The sequence below is a fragment of the Stegostoma tigrinum genome, chromosome 10, assembly GCF_030684315.1.
Source record: "Stegostoma tigrinum isolate sSteTig4 chromosome 10, sSteTig4.hap1, whole genome shotgun sequence".
Classification (NCBI taxonomy): Eukaryota; Metazoa; Chordata; class Chondrichthyes; order Orectolobiformes; family Stegostomatidae; genus Stegostoma; species Stegostoma tigrinum.
This window is the reverse complement of record NC_081363.1, coordinates 42,428,385-42,441,756: the sequence shown is the minus strand read 5'-3', so window position 1 is coordinate 42,441,756 and position 13,372 is coordinate 42,428,385. Positions and strand designations below refer to the sequence as shown.

General features: G+C 39.4%; 1 protein-coding gene across 1 annotated transcript in view; it reads left to right on the top strand.

Moving 5' to 3' along the window:
• The window catches only part of LOC125455547 (kinesin-like protein KIF28P), a 76,892-nt gene that overhangs the window by 27,176 nt on the left and 36,344 nt on the right, over positions 1 to 13,372 (top strand). The window contains exons 8-10 of the mRNA XM_059649460.1: positions 3,121 to 3,188; positions 8,478 to 8,620; positions 9,621 to 9,700. Of these exons, the coding sequence (XP_059505443.1) occupies positions 3,121 to 3,188; positions 8,478 to 8,620; positions 9,621 to 9,700 (291 nt within the window). The remainder of the gene's footprint in view (positions 1 to 3,120; positions 3,189 to 8,477; positions 8,621 to 9,620; positions 9,701 to 13,372) is intronic.

The window sequence follows — 13,372 nt, the reverse complement described above, 5'->3', positions numbered from 1 at the left end:
TCTCGCTTTCTATTTACCTGTTTAGGTTTCCTTGGGTTGGTGATGTCCTTTCCCACATTGGTGATGTCATTTCCTGTTCTTTTTCTCAGAGGATGGTAGATTGGCTCCAAATCAATGTGTTTGTTGATGGAGTTCCGGTTGGAATGCCATGCTTCTAGGAATTCTTGTGCGTGTCTCTGTTTGGCTTGTCCTAGGATGGATGTGTTGTCCCAATCAAAGTGGTGTCCTTCCTCATCTGTATGTAAGGATACGAGTGATAGTGGGCCATGTCGTTTTGTGGCTAGTTGATGTTCATGTATCCTGGTGGCTAGCTTTCTGCCTGTTTGTCCAATGTAGTGTTTGTCACAGTTCTTGCAAGGTATTTTGTAGATGACGTTCGTTTTGCTTGTTACCTAGAATGGTGATGAAACGTCTGAAAACTAAACTTCCAGCTCAGCGAGCAAACTCACATCCAGAACCTCAACCTGAGCTACAAATCTTCTCAAAACTCGCTAGGGTTAATCTACTTGCAAACTATGCAACAGTCCATCTCACCTCAAAGGAAAGAAAATTGCAGATAAGCTTCTGAGAGTTCTTCGGTGACCAAGTGTAACATTTGAACCATACAGGCTAGCAATGTGCTTACTCAGTTCTTCATTGGTTGTTCTCTGTTGCAGGAGTGATTAGGCGTTACTGCTAGCACAGGGGCTGGAGAAGGAATTTCTGTTTCAAATTCTGATTGCTATCCAGTGTTTGGTTGCAGAATGCCAGCATTTTTGAACATTAGGAATCAAATGGAAATGATGTGACTGTTATCCGTAATTTGCATTACTAATGCTGCAACAGGGATTTCACAATCTTAAGTTGTAAAATTGGTGGGAAGTCAACTAATTCTCAATTCATTAAACATTTTTCTTCAGGAGTTCTGCCAGTCTTCTGCCCACCAATGTAACCATGGGAAACCAGTACTGGGATTTCAGTGTTTAAATGTATATGTTAAGAAGCATGTTTGCATAGTACCAAAGATTTGGTGTCTATGGATAGGAGAGAAAGAAAATCAAAAAAGGTCAAGATAATTGTTGCACATTCTGTAAGAGGAAAACACACAGCACATTTCAAAAAGTAAATTTTATGTTTCCAAAATATTTCTGCAAATTTTTAAGAAACTACAGGGGTTTGGCAATCCAAAGTGGAAGGAAAATAACCAACCTCCAAATAAATAACATTTTTTTTAATAAATGACCTTGAAATTATGACGTGGGTTGATATACATGAACATTTAAGGTGTTCATTCCAAGTTCCTTAAATTGCTATTCACCATTAGCACTACCCTTTCAAAATAAATGGATTAATGCAACCCTACAAAAGCAGGAAAGGAGATTTTCAAACGTATTAAGTTTTTAAACCTGTTTCCATATTGTATCATTCAAGGGCTGTGATGTTAAGCAGAATGCTAACTTACTTTGCTGATTTTATTAGTTAATAATCCTGAATGCAGTATTGAAATTGGTATCTGCTTTGGTAAATATTTAAAGGGTATCATTTTCATGAAAACTGGCTGACAACATTCCCCATTTGTTTCAGAATACATAATTCAAGAGTATAACTCACATTGAAATAAATCATTGTGGTACTTTTGGATAACATGGTGACAAATATGAGCATGACTCTTCTCCCTATCAAAACAGCGAACTTAATAATTCTGATCTTTCCATCTGCTGAACACAAGATCTGAGATTTTCCCATGTTCACCAGCCTGGGACTTTCTTGAAAATTAAAGTCAGGGTGGCTGAGCACAGTGGCCCAAATGTTCTCCTGCTGGTCAGAAACTGAACAGCATACCACAGAGATCTTTTATTTACAGGGGATTTCCCACAATTTCAGACTGCATTTTATCTGACATGCTGGAGTGCAAATATTTCATAAATCTGGACTAAGAAAGTGAAAAAGTAACCAGAGTTCAATAGAGTTGAAATCCAGAAGTACCTGAATGGATATTGTTGTGTCTTGCAATGCCTTTGGCATGAGATTTGATTTACTAATTTGGCAAGATTGCACCGATTCTCACAAAAATCCCCAAACTACAGCTTCAATAAATGGAGCAATGAAGACTTCCTTTTCCTTTAGAATCAAAGAGTCATATAGTCACACAGCCCAGAAACAGACCCTTTGGTCCAATTCATTCACATCGACCAGGTTTCCTGAACTGAACCAATCCCATAGGCCCGTTTGACCATATCCCTTTAAAACTTTGCTATCCATGTACCTGCCCAAATGCTTTTTAAATGTTCAATTGTGCTCAGCTCCACCACTTCTTCTGGCAGTTTATTCAATATATGCATCACCGTCTGTGTGACAAAAATTGCTCCTCGTGTCTCTTTTAAATCTTTCCCTTCTCACCTTAAACCTATGCCCTCCAGTTTAGGATTCCCCTACCCTGGGGAAAAGATCTTGGCTTTTCATGTTATCTCTGCCTCTCATGTTTTTATAAGTTTCCTACGTTTCAGGGAAAAAGGTCCCACCATATCCAGCCGCCAACCTCTCCTTATATCTCAAACATCCTTGTACATCTTTTGAGGACCCTTTCCAGTTTCATAATATCCTTCCTATAACAGGATGATCAGAATTGTGCACTGTGCTTCAAATATGGCCTTACCAATTTCTTGTACAGACATAACATAATGTGCTGAAAGGAAAAGTGCCAAAAACCTTCTTCAACACCCTATCGACTTGTTTTACCACTTTTAAGGAACTATGTATCTGCACCCATAGGTCTTTCTGTTTGAGCGCACTCCCCAGGGCCCTACCATTGACTAAGTAAGTCCTGCCCTGATTTGCCTTACCAAAATACAACACCTCACATTTATCTAAATTAAACTCCATCGACCAATCCTCAACCCATGTACAGTGTGTATATTTAAAATAGAAGTTTGAATTAAATTAACTGATACATGAGGCACTTTTAATTTTAAATGTAAAAGACTGTTTTTAATTCACATGAAAAACAGGCATGGTTAAACAAATCTTTGTTGGTACCTCTTCGAAAAATTTTGAAATGACTAAAAGATGTGCATCTCACTCATAATGATTTACTGCATTTACTATTGCATGCTGATCATTTACTGCAAGAATTATTTCCAGGTTACAATGATTAGTCCAGCAGACATCTATTATGATGAGACCATGTCAACATTACGATTTGCAGAAAGGTAAAGAACAACACAATTTATTTCTAAGCTTTGTCTCCAAATCAACAACAAAGCCACTTCTAATGAAATGTGTAGCATTTTGATCCTTACAATCTGTTCTTCAGTATAGGCAGATGGTAAAGTCCCTGTGTCCCTGTGTGTGGCCTAGTCATTATTATAAGTATCACACAAATTGTTTTTATTATTTTTATCAATGATCTGGTTGAAGGAATTGAGAAAAACTTATACAAGCATGCAAGTGAACTGATTACGTTAGTGAAAAAACCATGAAAGGATAGGTTGCAGCCGATAAGATGAAAGAGCAGGCCTACATCAGGTGAACGTCCATTAACACTTGTAGATTGGCATAATGTACTTGGATGGAGAAGTTCTAAACAGAAGTGTTAAGAAGAAAGGGGGAAGTGGTTTCCATTACCTAATTAGTTAAAAATCCATAGCAATTTGGGGAGGTAGTTCTGAAAGGAAATAGCGTCTTAAAATGCATTGCCAGGACAATGGAATATGAAACTAATATGCAAACCATATTTTAAGCAGAGCAAATGTCAAGCCTCATCTGTAACAATTGTTCCTTCATATGATGGGAAATATGACAGGACTGGAAAATTTTTGCAAGCTGTAATGAGAATGGACATGATAATAAGACAGTGATTAAAAAAAGCCACGATATACTGGAGACATCAGCCATCTTGGGCAAGTGACTGGGATGGAATCTCCTTACTAGTGAGTGATGCACTTAGAATAGCATAATGTATGAATAAAAGAGCTTGCAGAACCCACTAGAGCCAGACAGCAGTCACACATAGACAATCATTACAGACCACACAGTCTGCCCACAGTGGTAAAGATGGTCATCTCTTCAATCTGAAGAATCAAACACCTAGTCACAAGCTCATCAAGATGACAATCTTTTGATCAGTACCTAGTTAAGTGCCATTAGTTAATAGGTTAAGTTTAGTGGTCAGGGACTATTTAACATTAGGAAAGCATAAACTGCAGGGAGAAATCATGGAGGTCATGAAATAATGAAAAGATCAAACCACCCTCACCACTATTTATTTAAATTGGATAACTTAGGGAGGAAGGTAGGATATGATAAAAAAAAGGGAAATAGTTTAGCTGTTAGGAAATCCTTCTTTTACAAATAGCCATCAATCTCTGGAATAGATTGTTACATTTAGGGAGGGTAGATTTACTACAAATATTTTGGTAAAGGAGCTGTTATATTAGATGGTGGAGCTAAAATGCTTAGCCTAGCAGCTCAACTGTAACTTCATAGACTCTGATATATAACCCAGCAACTGGGCAATGTTGAAGAATCTTGAGGAGTTTTGAAAAGTCTTGGGGAATTCAGGAAAGTTGTAGTAGGAGACATTATCATCAATACAATATAGTTTGTATATGTGCTGTGTAATACTCATTATCTTCTTGTTGAGGACAAGCGCCTCCTCTTGCTGAGACTTATTTGTTGCTCATTCTACACTATAAAGTGCTAGAATGCTCTTAGATGAGCCCAGGAAGAAGAATTGGTGGCAGCTTTCTACCAAAGGTACATAGGTATTACCAATGCTGCTCTAACGAGAGCTAATGAGTCCTTGGAAGAGGCGAGCTTACTGACAGAAATAAAAAATTGATGGATCATTAGAAAGAATGCCATAAACAAAAACAGAAAGTACTGAAGAAACTCAGCAGGTCTGGTAGTATCTGTAAAAGAAAAACAGGGTTAAGGTTTCGAGTCCAGTGACTCTTTTACGGAACACCAGTTGTTACACAGTGTTTGTTTGATCAGAACTGGGCATCAGAAAGAAACTTAACTCGTCTCTTTCCCAAATTGACCCTAGGTTTTTCTATGATCTTGCTCTTCCTATGCACTTATACCATATTTAGATAAAACATGATTTGTTGCTTTATGGTATGAATTAATATTCCTGATTTATCCTTCATGGTTTCCCCTTTCCCCATGCCTTACCTTTAGTTGGTCTTGTCGGACAGTTTACTTAACCAAATTTCCAGTTCGAATTAATGATCTACATTGAAATCTTTTCTGTTCTCACATACTAGTAGGCCTGATTCAATAGTTTTTGTTTAGATGTTAGTTTCCAGTATTGGGCACATGTAAGTCAGAAGGAAACGGCATAGTGGTGTCTTGTCAGGCTGGGTCTGAGAGTCAAGGTGTTGGGGCAAAGCTGTCAGGGCATCTAGGAGGTGTTAAAGGAGTCAGTTGTATCATTACACAGCTGTTAGCCATAGTTTTAATCTCTTTTACATTTCCTGGGTAACTATACAGGCAAGAATTAGAGCCATAGGTTCATAGAATCACACAGCACAGAAGCAGACCAACGTGTCCAACCAGCCCACACTGGCCATATTCCCAAACTAAGCCGATACCACCCGTCTGCATTTGGCCCATATCCCTCCAAACCATTCCTTTTCATGAACTTATCCTAATGTCTTTTGAACGTTGTAACTATAACTGCATCCATCACTTTCTCTAGCAGTTCATTCCACACACGAACCACTCTGTGTAAAAAAGTAGCCCATTGTGTCCTTTTAAAGTCTTACTTCTCCCATCTTAAAAATATGCCACATTGTTCTAAAGTTCCCCTCCCGAGGGAAATACCCTTGGCGTTCACTTTATCGCCTCATGATTTTATAAACCTCCATAAGGTCATCCTCAAACTCCTGTCCTCCAGTGAAAAAAGTCCGAGCCTTTCCGATTTTTATAACTCAAACCTTCCGTTCCTGGCAATATTCTGGTAAGTCTTTTCTGAACTCTCTCCAGTTTAATAATGTACTTCCTGGAACAGGGTGACCATAGCTGCACACAGTTATTTGAATTCATTCATAATCTGGAATTAAGAATCTACTGTTGACTATGAAACCATTATCGATTGTTGAAAAAACCCATCTGGTTCACTAACATCCTTCAGGGAAGGAAATCTGTCACCCTCACTTCGCTTGTCCTATATGTGACTCCAGGATCACAGTGATGTGGTGTTCTCCCAACTGCCCCCTGATATGGCCAAGCAGACTATTCAGTTCAAAGGCATCTAGGGATGGGCAATAAAATGCTGGCCAGCCAGTGACATCCACAATTGAATAAAAAAGCACTCCTCTTCATCAACATCCTGTACAACCTCAACATGATGCGGCAATTCCTACACTCAAAAGTCTGAGCAATGAAGGCAAGTGTGCGAAATGCCTTCTTAACCATCCTGTCCACCCGTGATGTGAATTTCAAAGAATGATGTACCTGAATCCTTAGATCCCTCTGTTCTACAATACTACTCAGGGCCTACCATTAATCGTAAAAGTCCTGTCCTTGTTTGTAATATCAAAATACAAATGTGTCACATTTATCAAACTTAAACTCCATTTGCTACTCCTCAGCCCACGTCCGAAATCTCCAGCTTTAAAACAAAGTTGGAGACTTTTTTTGGATAGCCCCAGGATCAGAAAAGTTGGAAATTTAAACTTGCTGGACAATTCATGTCAATTTAATGCAGCGGAATCCATGTAGGTCTTGACTTTTATCTCTCGGATGTCTTGGCTCTGACTATCCAAACTGGAATATCTGAACCAATATTGTGAAGGTGAAGTGGTTTACTCCTGATAAATGCAAGGTTACAGGGATAGAGTACTGGGCTGGGTTTGGGTGCTTCTCAGAGGGACAATGCAGACTCAATGGCTGAATGGCCTCTTTCTGCACTGTAGAGATTCTACAATGCTATGATATGTACACTGAGAGCTGCATTAGTCTGATGATTGTATGGCAGAATTCACCAGTACTTGAGCTGACAGCTACTCTAAAATGGTCACCAGAGATAGAATAGTACTCAATTATATTATGATAAGACCAATCTGTCAAGATGTTGAAAATTATGTTTATCCTTCCTAAATCGAAATAATAGTCTCACTAATACATGCATTATGCATTTGCCATAACAATGTCTCGATTTCTATGCAAACATCCAAGCTGCAGTTCACACAACTCTCTCTGGGGCTCCCGTGTCCGCTCCACACTCCCATCCAACCCAACCACGCCCGGCACCTTCCCTTGCAACCGCAGGAAATGCTACACTTGTCCCCACACCTCCTCCATCACCCACATCCCAGGTCCCAAGATGACTTTCCATATCAAGCAGATGTTCACCTGCATATCTGCAAATGTGGTATATTGCATCCACTGTACCCGTTGTGGCTTCCTCCACATTGGGGAAACCAAGTGGGGGCTTAGGAACCACTTTGCAGAACACCTACGCTCGGTTCGCAATAAACAACTGCACCTCCCAGTCGCGAACCATTTCAACTTCCCCTCACATTCCTCCTCCGACATGTCCATCCTGGGCCTCCTGCAGTGACACAATGATGCCACCCAAAGGTTGCAGGAACAGCAACTCATATTCCGCTTGGAAACCCTGTCGCCCAATGGTGTTAATGTGGATTGCACAAGCTTCAAAATCTCCCTTCCCCCCACTGCATCCCAAAACAAGCCCAGCTCATCCCAACCTCCCTAACCTGATCTTCCTCTCACCTATCCTCTCCTCCCACCTCAAGCTGCACCTCCATTTCCTACCTACTAACCTCATCCCGTCCCCTTGATCTGTCCGTCCGCCCCGGACTGACCTATCCCCTCCCTACCTCCCCACCCATACTTACCTCTACAGGCTCCATCCCTGCCCCTTTAACTTGTCTGTCTCCTCTCCACCTATCTTCTCCTCTATCCAGCTTCGATCCGCCTCCCTCTCTCTCCCTATTTATTTCAGAACCGTCTCCCCTTCCCCCTTTTCTGATGAAGGGCCTAGGCCCGAAACATCAGCTTTTGTGCTCCTAAGATGCAGTTTGAGAAGCTGTGTTCATCTAGCTCCACATTTTGTTGTCTCGGATTCTCCAGCATCTGAAGTTCCCATTATCTCAGTCTACACTTTCCTGCCTTGCTCAGGAGAATAGAGATATCAAGCGTGAGGTGAAAAATTGTTTGTAATGAAGCACTAAAATATATTCAACATTTTTATTCAATGCTATTGCCTATGAAAAACATAAAGATCTATGATTTTCATCTATAACGAGACATCTTCAGCTGCAATAAGATCCTATCGACATAGCACAAATGAGACAACTTTGTCTATTTCTGATGTCCATCTGCCATGTAACAATATTACCTGCTGAAAAAAGATACCTCAGAGATTTTAAAATAATGTGGTGTGATACAGTGTAATGCAGTTATGTATTATAATAATGCAAGCCTATAGCCAATGGCACACATCATCTGTACATTTCTTATCTTCAAAGAGCAAAGAACATCCAGAACAGAGCAGTGATTAATGAAAGTCTAACTGAGCAGCTTCTCCTGGATCTGAAAGAGGATAATACTAGGTTGCAAGCAAGAATTGGCGACCTGGAAAAAGCTGGAGATGTTCACACTGATGAGCAAGGTTGGGTTATTATTTTACTGTGTATTAATTGAATACTACTGTGGAGGTGGTTGAGAATTTATTAAAGAGTGTAGTATGATGGAATCAGTGGGTTATCCCATGGTAACAGTCATCAACTTAATATATTTATGCAACTGTACTGATAATACTCTTTAAAAGGTTTTAGCCATTGAGATCATTTAATACTGTCTTTGATTCACTATACTTGGTTACAGTAATTTTCTTTTGTCTGTTCAGTATGAAACTCAACTTTTGACAAGAATACAAGCTAAAACATATTGAGCATTCAGAATTTAGGTTAAGAATAAGTAACTATGGTTGCCCAGGCAGTATTTTCACTATTGAATGATGCTCACGCATTATGTTTACTTAATTGTTGCACTCTGGAGATAGCTTTCATTATCTATTTGACTAGATTTTGGCATATTTTGCTTTATTATTCCTTTCTGGTGAAGGTAGATAAGACATTATAAATGAAAGAAGTTGCATATAAGTTGCATCATTGACAACCACATGATACCTTTGAGGATATTTTGGAGAGTAATCACAGATTTAGGATTGGGAAATAAGGGTGTGAATTTGAGTAGACCAAGACCACAAGTAATGAAGGAATCCATTGTTTTAATGCTGATATGTAATGGTGACTAGACCAACCCTGCTTACAAAGCAAAAGTTCTACCACTGAGCATCTTGATCCATCTTCCTTTTTACCTAACAACAGAACAAGACAAATAAAATCTATCGATATACTTCAATTCATATTAGGTAATCAGCTTTAAGGCATCATCACTGTGAACAGATTCAATATTGAAACAGATTAAGTAGCATTACATTAACAACTATTCTTCTTGCAATTTTAATTTGCAGGTAATGTGATACATTTTGATGGTTGTTTTACTTCTAGGCATTTGCATAAGAAAGCAAACAGGTAATCTATATACATCAACATGTTTGACTCCATGTGACTTTTTAATATGCCATTGGATCCGTGTATTTATAGGTTCCTTAGGTGAATGCAAGACAGATGGTATGGAAAAGAAACTAAAATGTTCATGGCACATGCGAGGTGGTACAATAAAGGTTGGGAAATAGCCACCGAACCTTCTGCATACAACACAGAGCCAAATGGCAAACAAGAATTAATGGCAAAGCAAATGGGCTGAGCCTGTAAAATGCTGCTCCTCCATTTTACATGCAAAAACTAAAGCCCATGACAATGAAGCAGGGTGCTAAAATACAGGCAGCTTGGTACTCTACATATGAGTCCTGTGCTAATCTGACAGGTGTGATTTGTGTAATTTGTGGGATTTAAAAGTCGAGGTCTGATAATGTGATTCAGACTCCAGTGACACTTCCAAACTACTGTAATGCGACTGACATTGGCTTTTCAGCAGGTCCAGAACATGCTCAAGGCATTTAATATTCAAAAGGGATAGTCTCCAATGTTTCAACAACATGTTTTAAGCATTTTCTTTATTTTCTTTCTGGAGATTTAGGTTGATCGTATCCCATTATTATGCACCTATACCACTCAGCATGATTAATTTGAGATTTCCTTAAGATTATGTCCCTGTTTGGAGCTGGAGTAAGTGGAACACAGTCCAGATTATGCCTAGTCTGACAGATTGTGCTAAATTTGCATTGGGAGCTTACCAGAATGGACTCAAATGTTTCACTTCACTATCTATTTGAAAGGTAATCACTCCAGCTAACATACTATCTTTACCGTGCACAGCTGAATGTGAGTTTAAGAATAGATCTCTGCTAAAAAGGTGACCAAATTTGCAAAAGTTAGAATGGGGGCAAGTTGAAAAGACTTGGGAAGACAGATTTCTGTAACGATGCGCATTCTGGGCAACCGATGGCAAGATTCTGGGGAAGCAAGAGTTAACGGGAGGAAATCATGTGATGACATCTCCTGAAGTAAGTCCTGCAAAGTTAGAAATCCTAAAGACACCAAATTATTGAAGGCAGCAGTTATGAGCCACAGACTGTTATTTCAGTGACATTTCAGCACCCATCTTCGATTCCACTCAGGATATTCAGCGAGCAGTTCTCTTACCTCAATGAACAGTAGGTGTGATGTCTTTTCTTCACCAAGGAAGTCACTACCAAAACTTGCAACTTGATGCGAGCAGACTTGTAGCCTCAGATCAGGGAGAGAGTAGCTGAGAAGGTGGTTGTGAACATGATCTGCCACGTCCCAGGCTGGATCAAGTGATACCTCCAATACCCCCTCGATCACCAGCAAATGGTATCTAAGGGAGATCATTGAGGATCTGAATGCAATATGAACATAGAACATAGAACATTCCAGCGCAGTACAGGCCCTTCAGCCCTCGATGTTGCGCCGACCTGTGAAACCAATCTGAAGCTCATCTAATCTACACTATTCCATTATCATACATATGTTTATCCAATGACCATTTAAATGCCCTTAAAGTTGGTGAGTCTACCACTGTTGCAGGCAGGGCATCCCATGCCCTTACTACTGAGCGATTATGTTTAATTTTGTCTTTGCAGCTGAACAGATGATACTTTTGTTTCACTCCGCTTTCAGCACTATGGCTTCCAGTGCAGTGCTTTAAAAATCTTGAAGCCAGCTTTCTGGAATGTTTTGCCATTTACGTGACTTTACATGTGAAAAACACTTTGAAAATTCTCCAGAATGGAAAAAGCAGGGTCTAATTGTTCTAATTGTCAAAGTTGTTGGGGCCCACTTGGTAAAGTGTGCTGATTCTCAAGCTCCACTATTCTCTGGGCCAACAGAAAATTCACTGATTTAATCAAACTCCCAAAGTTATCTGAATGATGGTGCCAGGTTAACAGAAAACACTGACCAGGTTCCTGTACCTGACAAGAACTACAACTCATTTATTACAAATGAGTTAGATCCAACCACAGGTGAACAGCTGTAAACTAATAATATCAGACTCTACTATATAAAATTCTAACCTGCTTTTTAGACATTCCCAGACATACATAGGGATCAACAAAAAAGCCCAGGTGTTTTGAATGGAAGAGTAAATACGGGGGAATCACAATCAAAGAGAACCAGTCTACAGGCTTAGATGGGACATTCCTAAATCTTTCCAAAATCATTTGTCCTACAAAGTCCTTCCTTCCAGATTCTCAGCTCTTTGCCTAAATCACAGGGGATTTATACATTAATTACTCAGTTTCGCAGTCACTGGTTAGTGGGAACAGCTTACTGGTGAGGGGAAAAAACATACTGTCTTCAGGTTTGAGTTACTTGCCATAGAGAGGTATAGAGACAGATGCTACTTCTTCCAGCCTGGAAAACTTCTGCTACTGTACCATTCATACATAAGCTGTTCCATTACCTAGGAGCCAAGCAGAAAGGTGTCATATAACTGATGGACTTTGGTATTCACAATTGCACAAACAAATCAGCTACCTGTTGCTGTCCAAATACACACATCCTGGCATCATGCTGTCTTATCACACCTTCCCCCTGTAAAGACAACAGTGTAAACACAACTCACATTGACACTCCTTGGTTTTTTTCACATTAGCCCACAATCAAAAATGCAGATATGTAAAATGCTACAATTTCCACATAATCCTTGCCAGCTTTAACAGGTGTGGACTAACTTTGGCAGGTGTCGCCTAGCTTGTCTTCTCGCAATTTGGCTTTTCCTAAGACATGTTGCTATTCAACAGTGTGCTTAGCATTGGCTGCATGCTGTAATTATTTCAATAATCAGCCAGTGCCTAGTCTCCATAATATCTGCATCTGAAGGAACAAATGCAGGTTAATCATGTACAATGATCCCTCCACCTGTATGTGGCATTTCACAGACAAGAGCGAGAAGTAAATTGAACCATTGTTATTGTCCTCGTCTTATGCCCATTATGGCTTTTTTTTTGTCTGTTGTTTTCTCCCCTTCCCTTTCCCTTCTGAAATTTGGTGAGGTGTGTTTTTGGAAAACCAGTTTGTGAGGTCCAATTTAAAAATGAGCCTCAGTAACTTCTTTAAGGTTAAAACCAAGTTTGAGTTTATTAAGACCTTCAAAATGCAGGGCAATAGTTTGCAGCATGCACAAGCATACAGGTAGGACAGAAAGAAAAAAATACAAAGTTACAATCAGAAATCACTTACATTAATGCAATTTTTAAAAAAATGTGAAGTAGAGCTTTGTGAATTCCCTCAGTTGGCTGCTCTGAAAGAACTCCTTTTTGTAGAAACTCAAATGCAAACGAATACAGTTGAAGCTACAGCGATATTATTCTCGTGGGATGAGAATTAGCTCACATTTTAAGTGAATTACAGGATTCGTTTTGGAAATTAAGTTTTATGAGAAGTTGAAATTAGAGGCAGACGACAACTAAACATTATTATATACCGTACTAATATCAAAAGCAGACGAAGGAAATAAATCAATGCTGTATAATTAAACCCCATTTTTTTCCATCATGCAATTGAGCTCATAATTGAATCATTTTAGTTATTGAGGCCCCTTTGATACATCTAGGAAAAACTATTGGACAAACATATAATCAAGGAACAGGGCTAGGCCATTCGATCCTTTGAGCCTTCTCCACCACTTTGTCCGAGTATGAACAATCTGATTGTAACCTGAAAACCACAAAGCTGCAACCTCACTTCACTTCACTAAAGATTTATCATGTTTAAAAATGTTCAAAAACTCTCCTTTGAGCACCTTTTCAGGAAGAGAATATCAAAGCCTCATGACCCTACGCATTACTCTTTTGTACTATGATGCATAA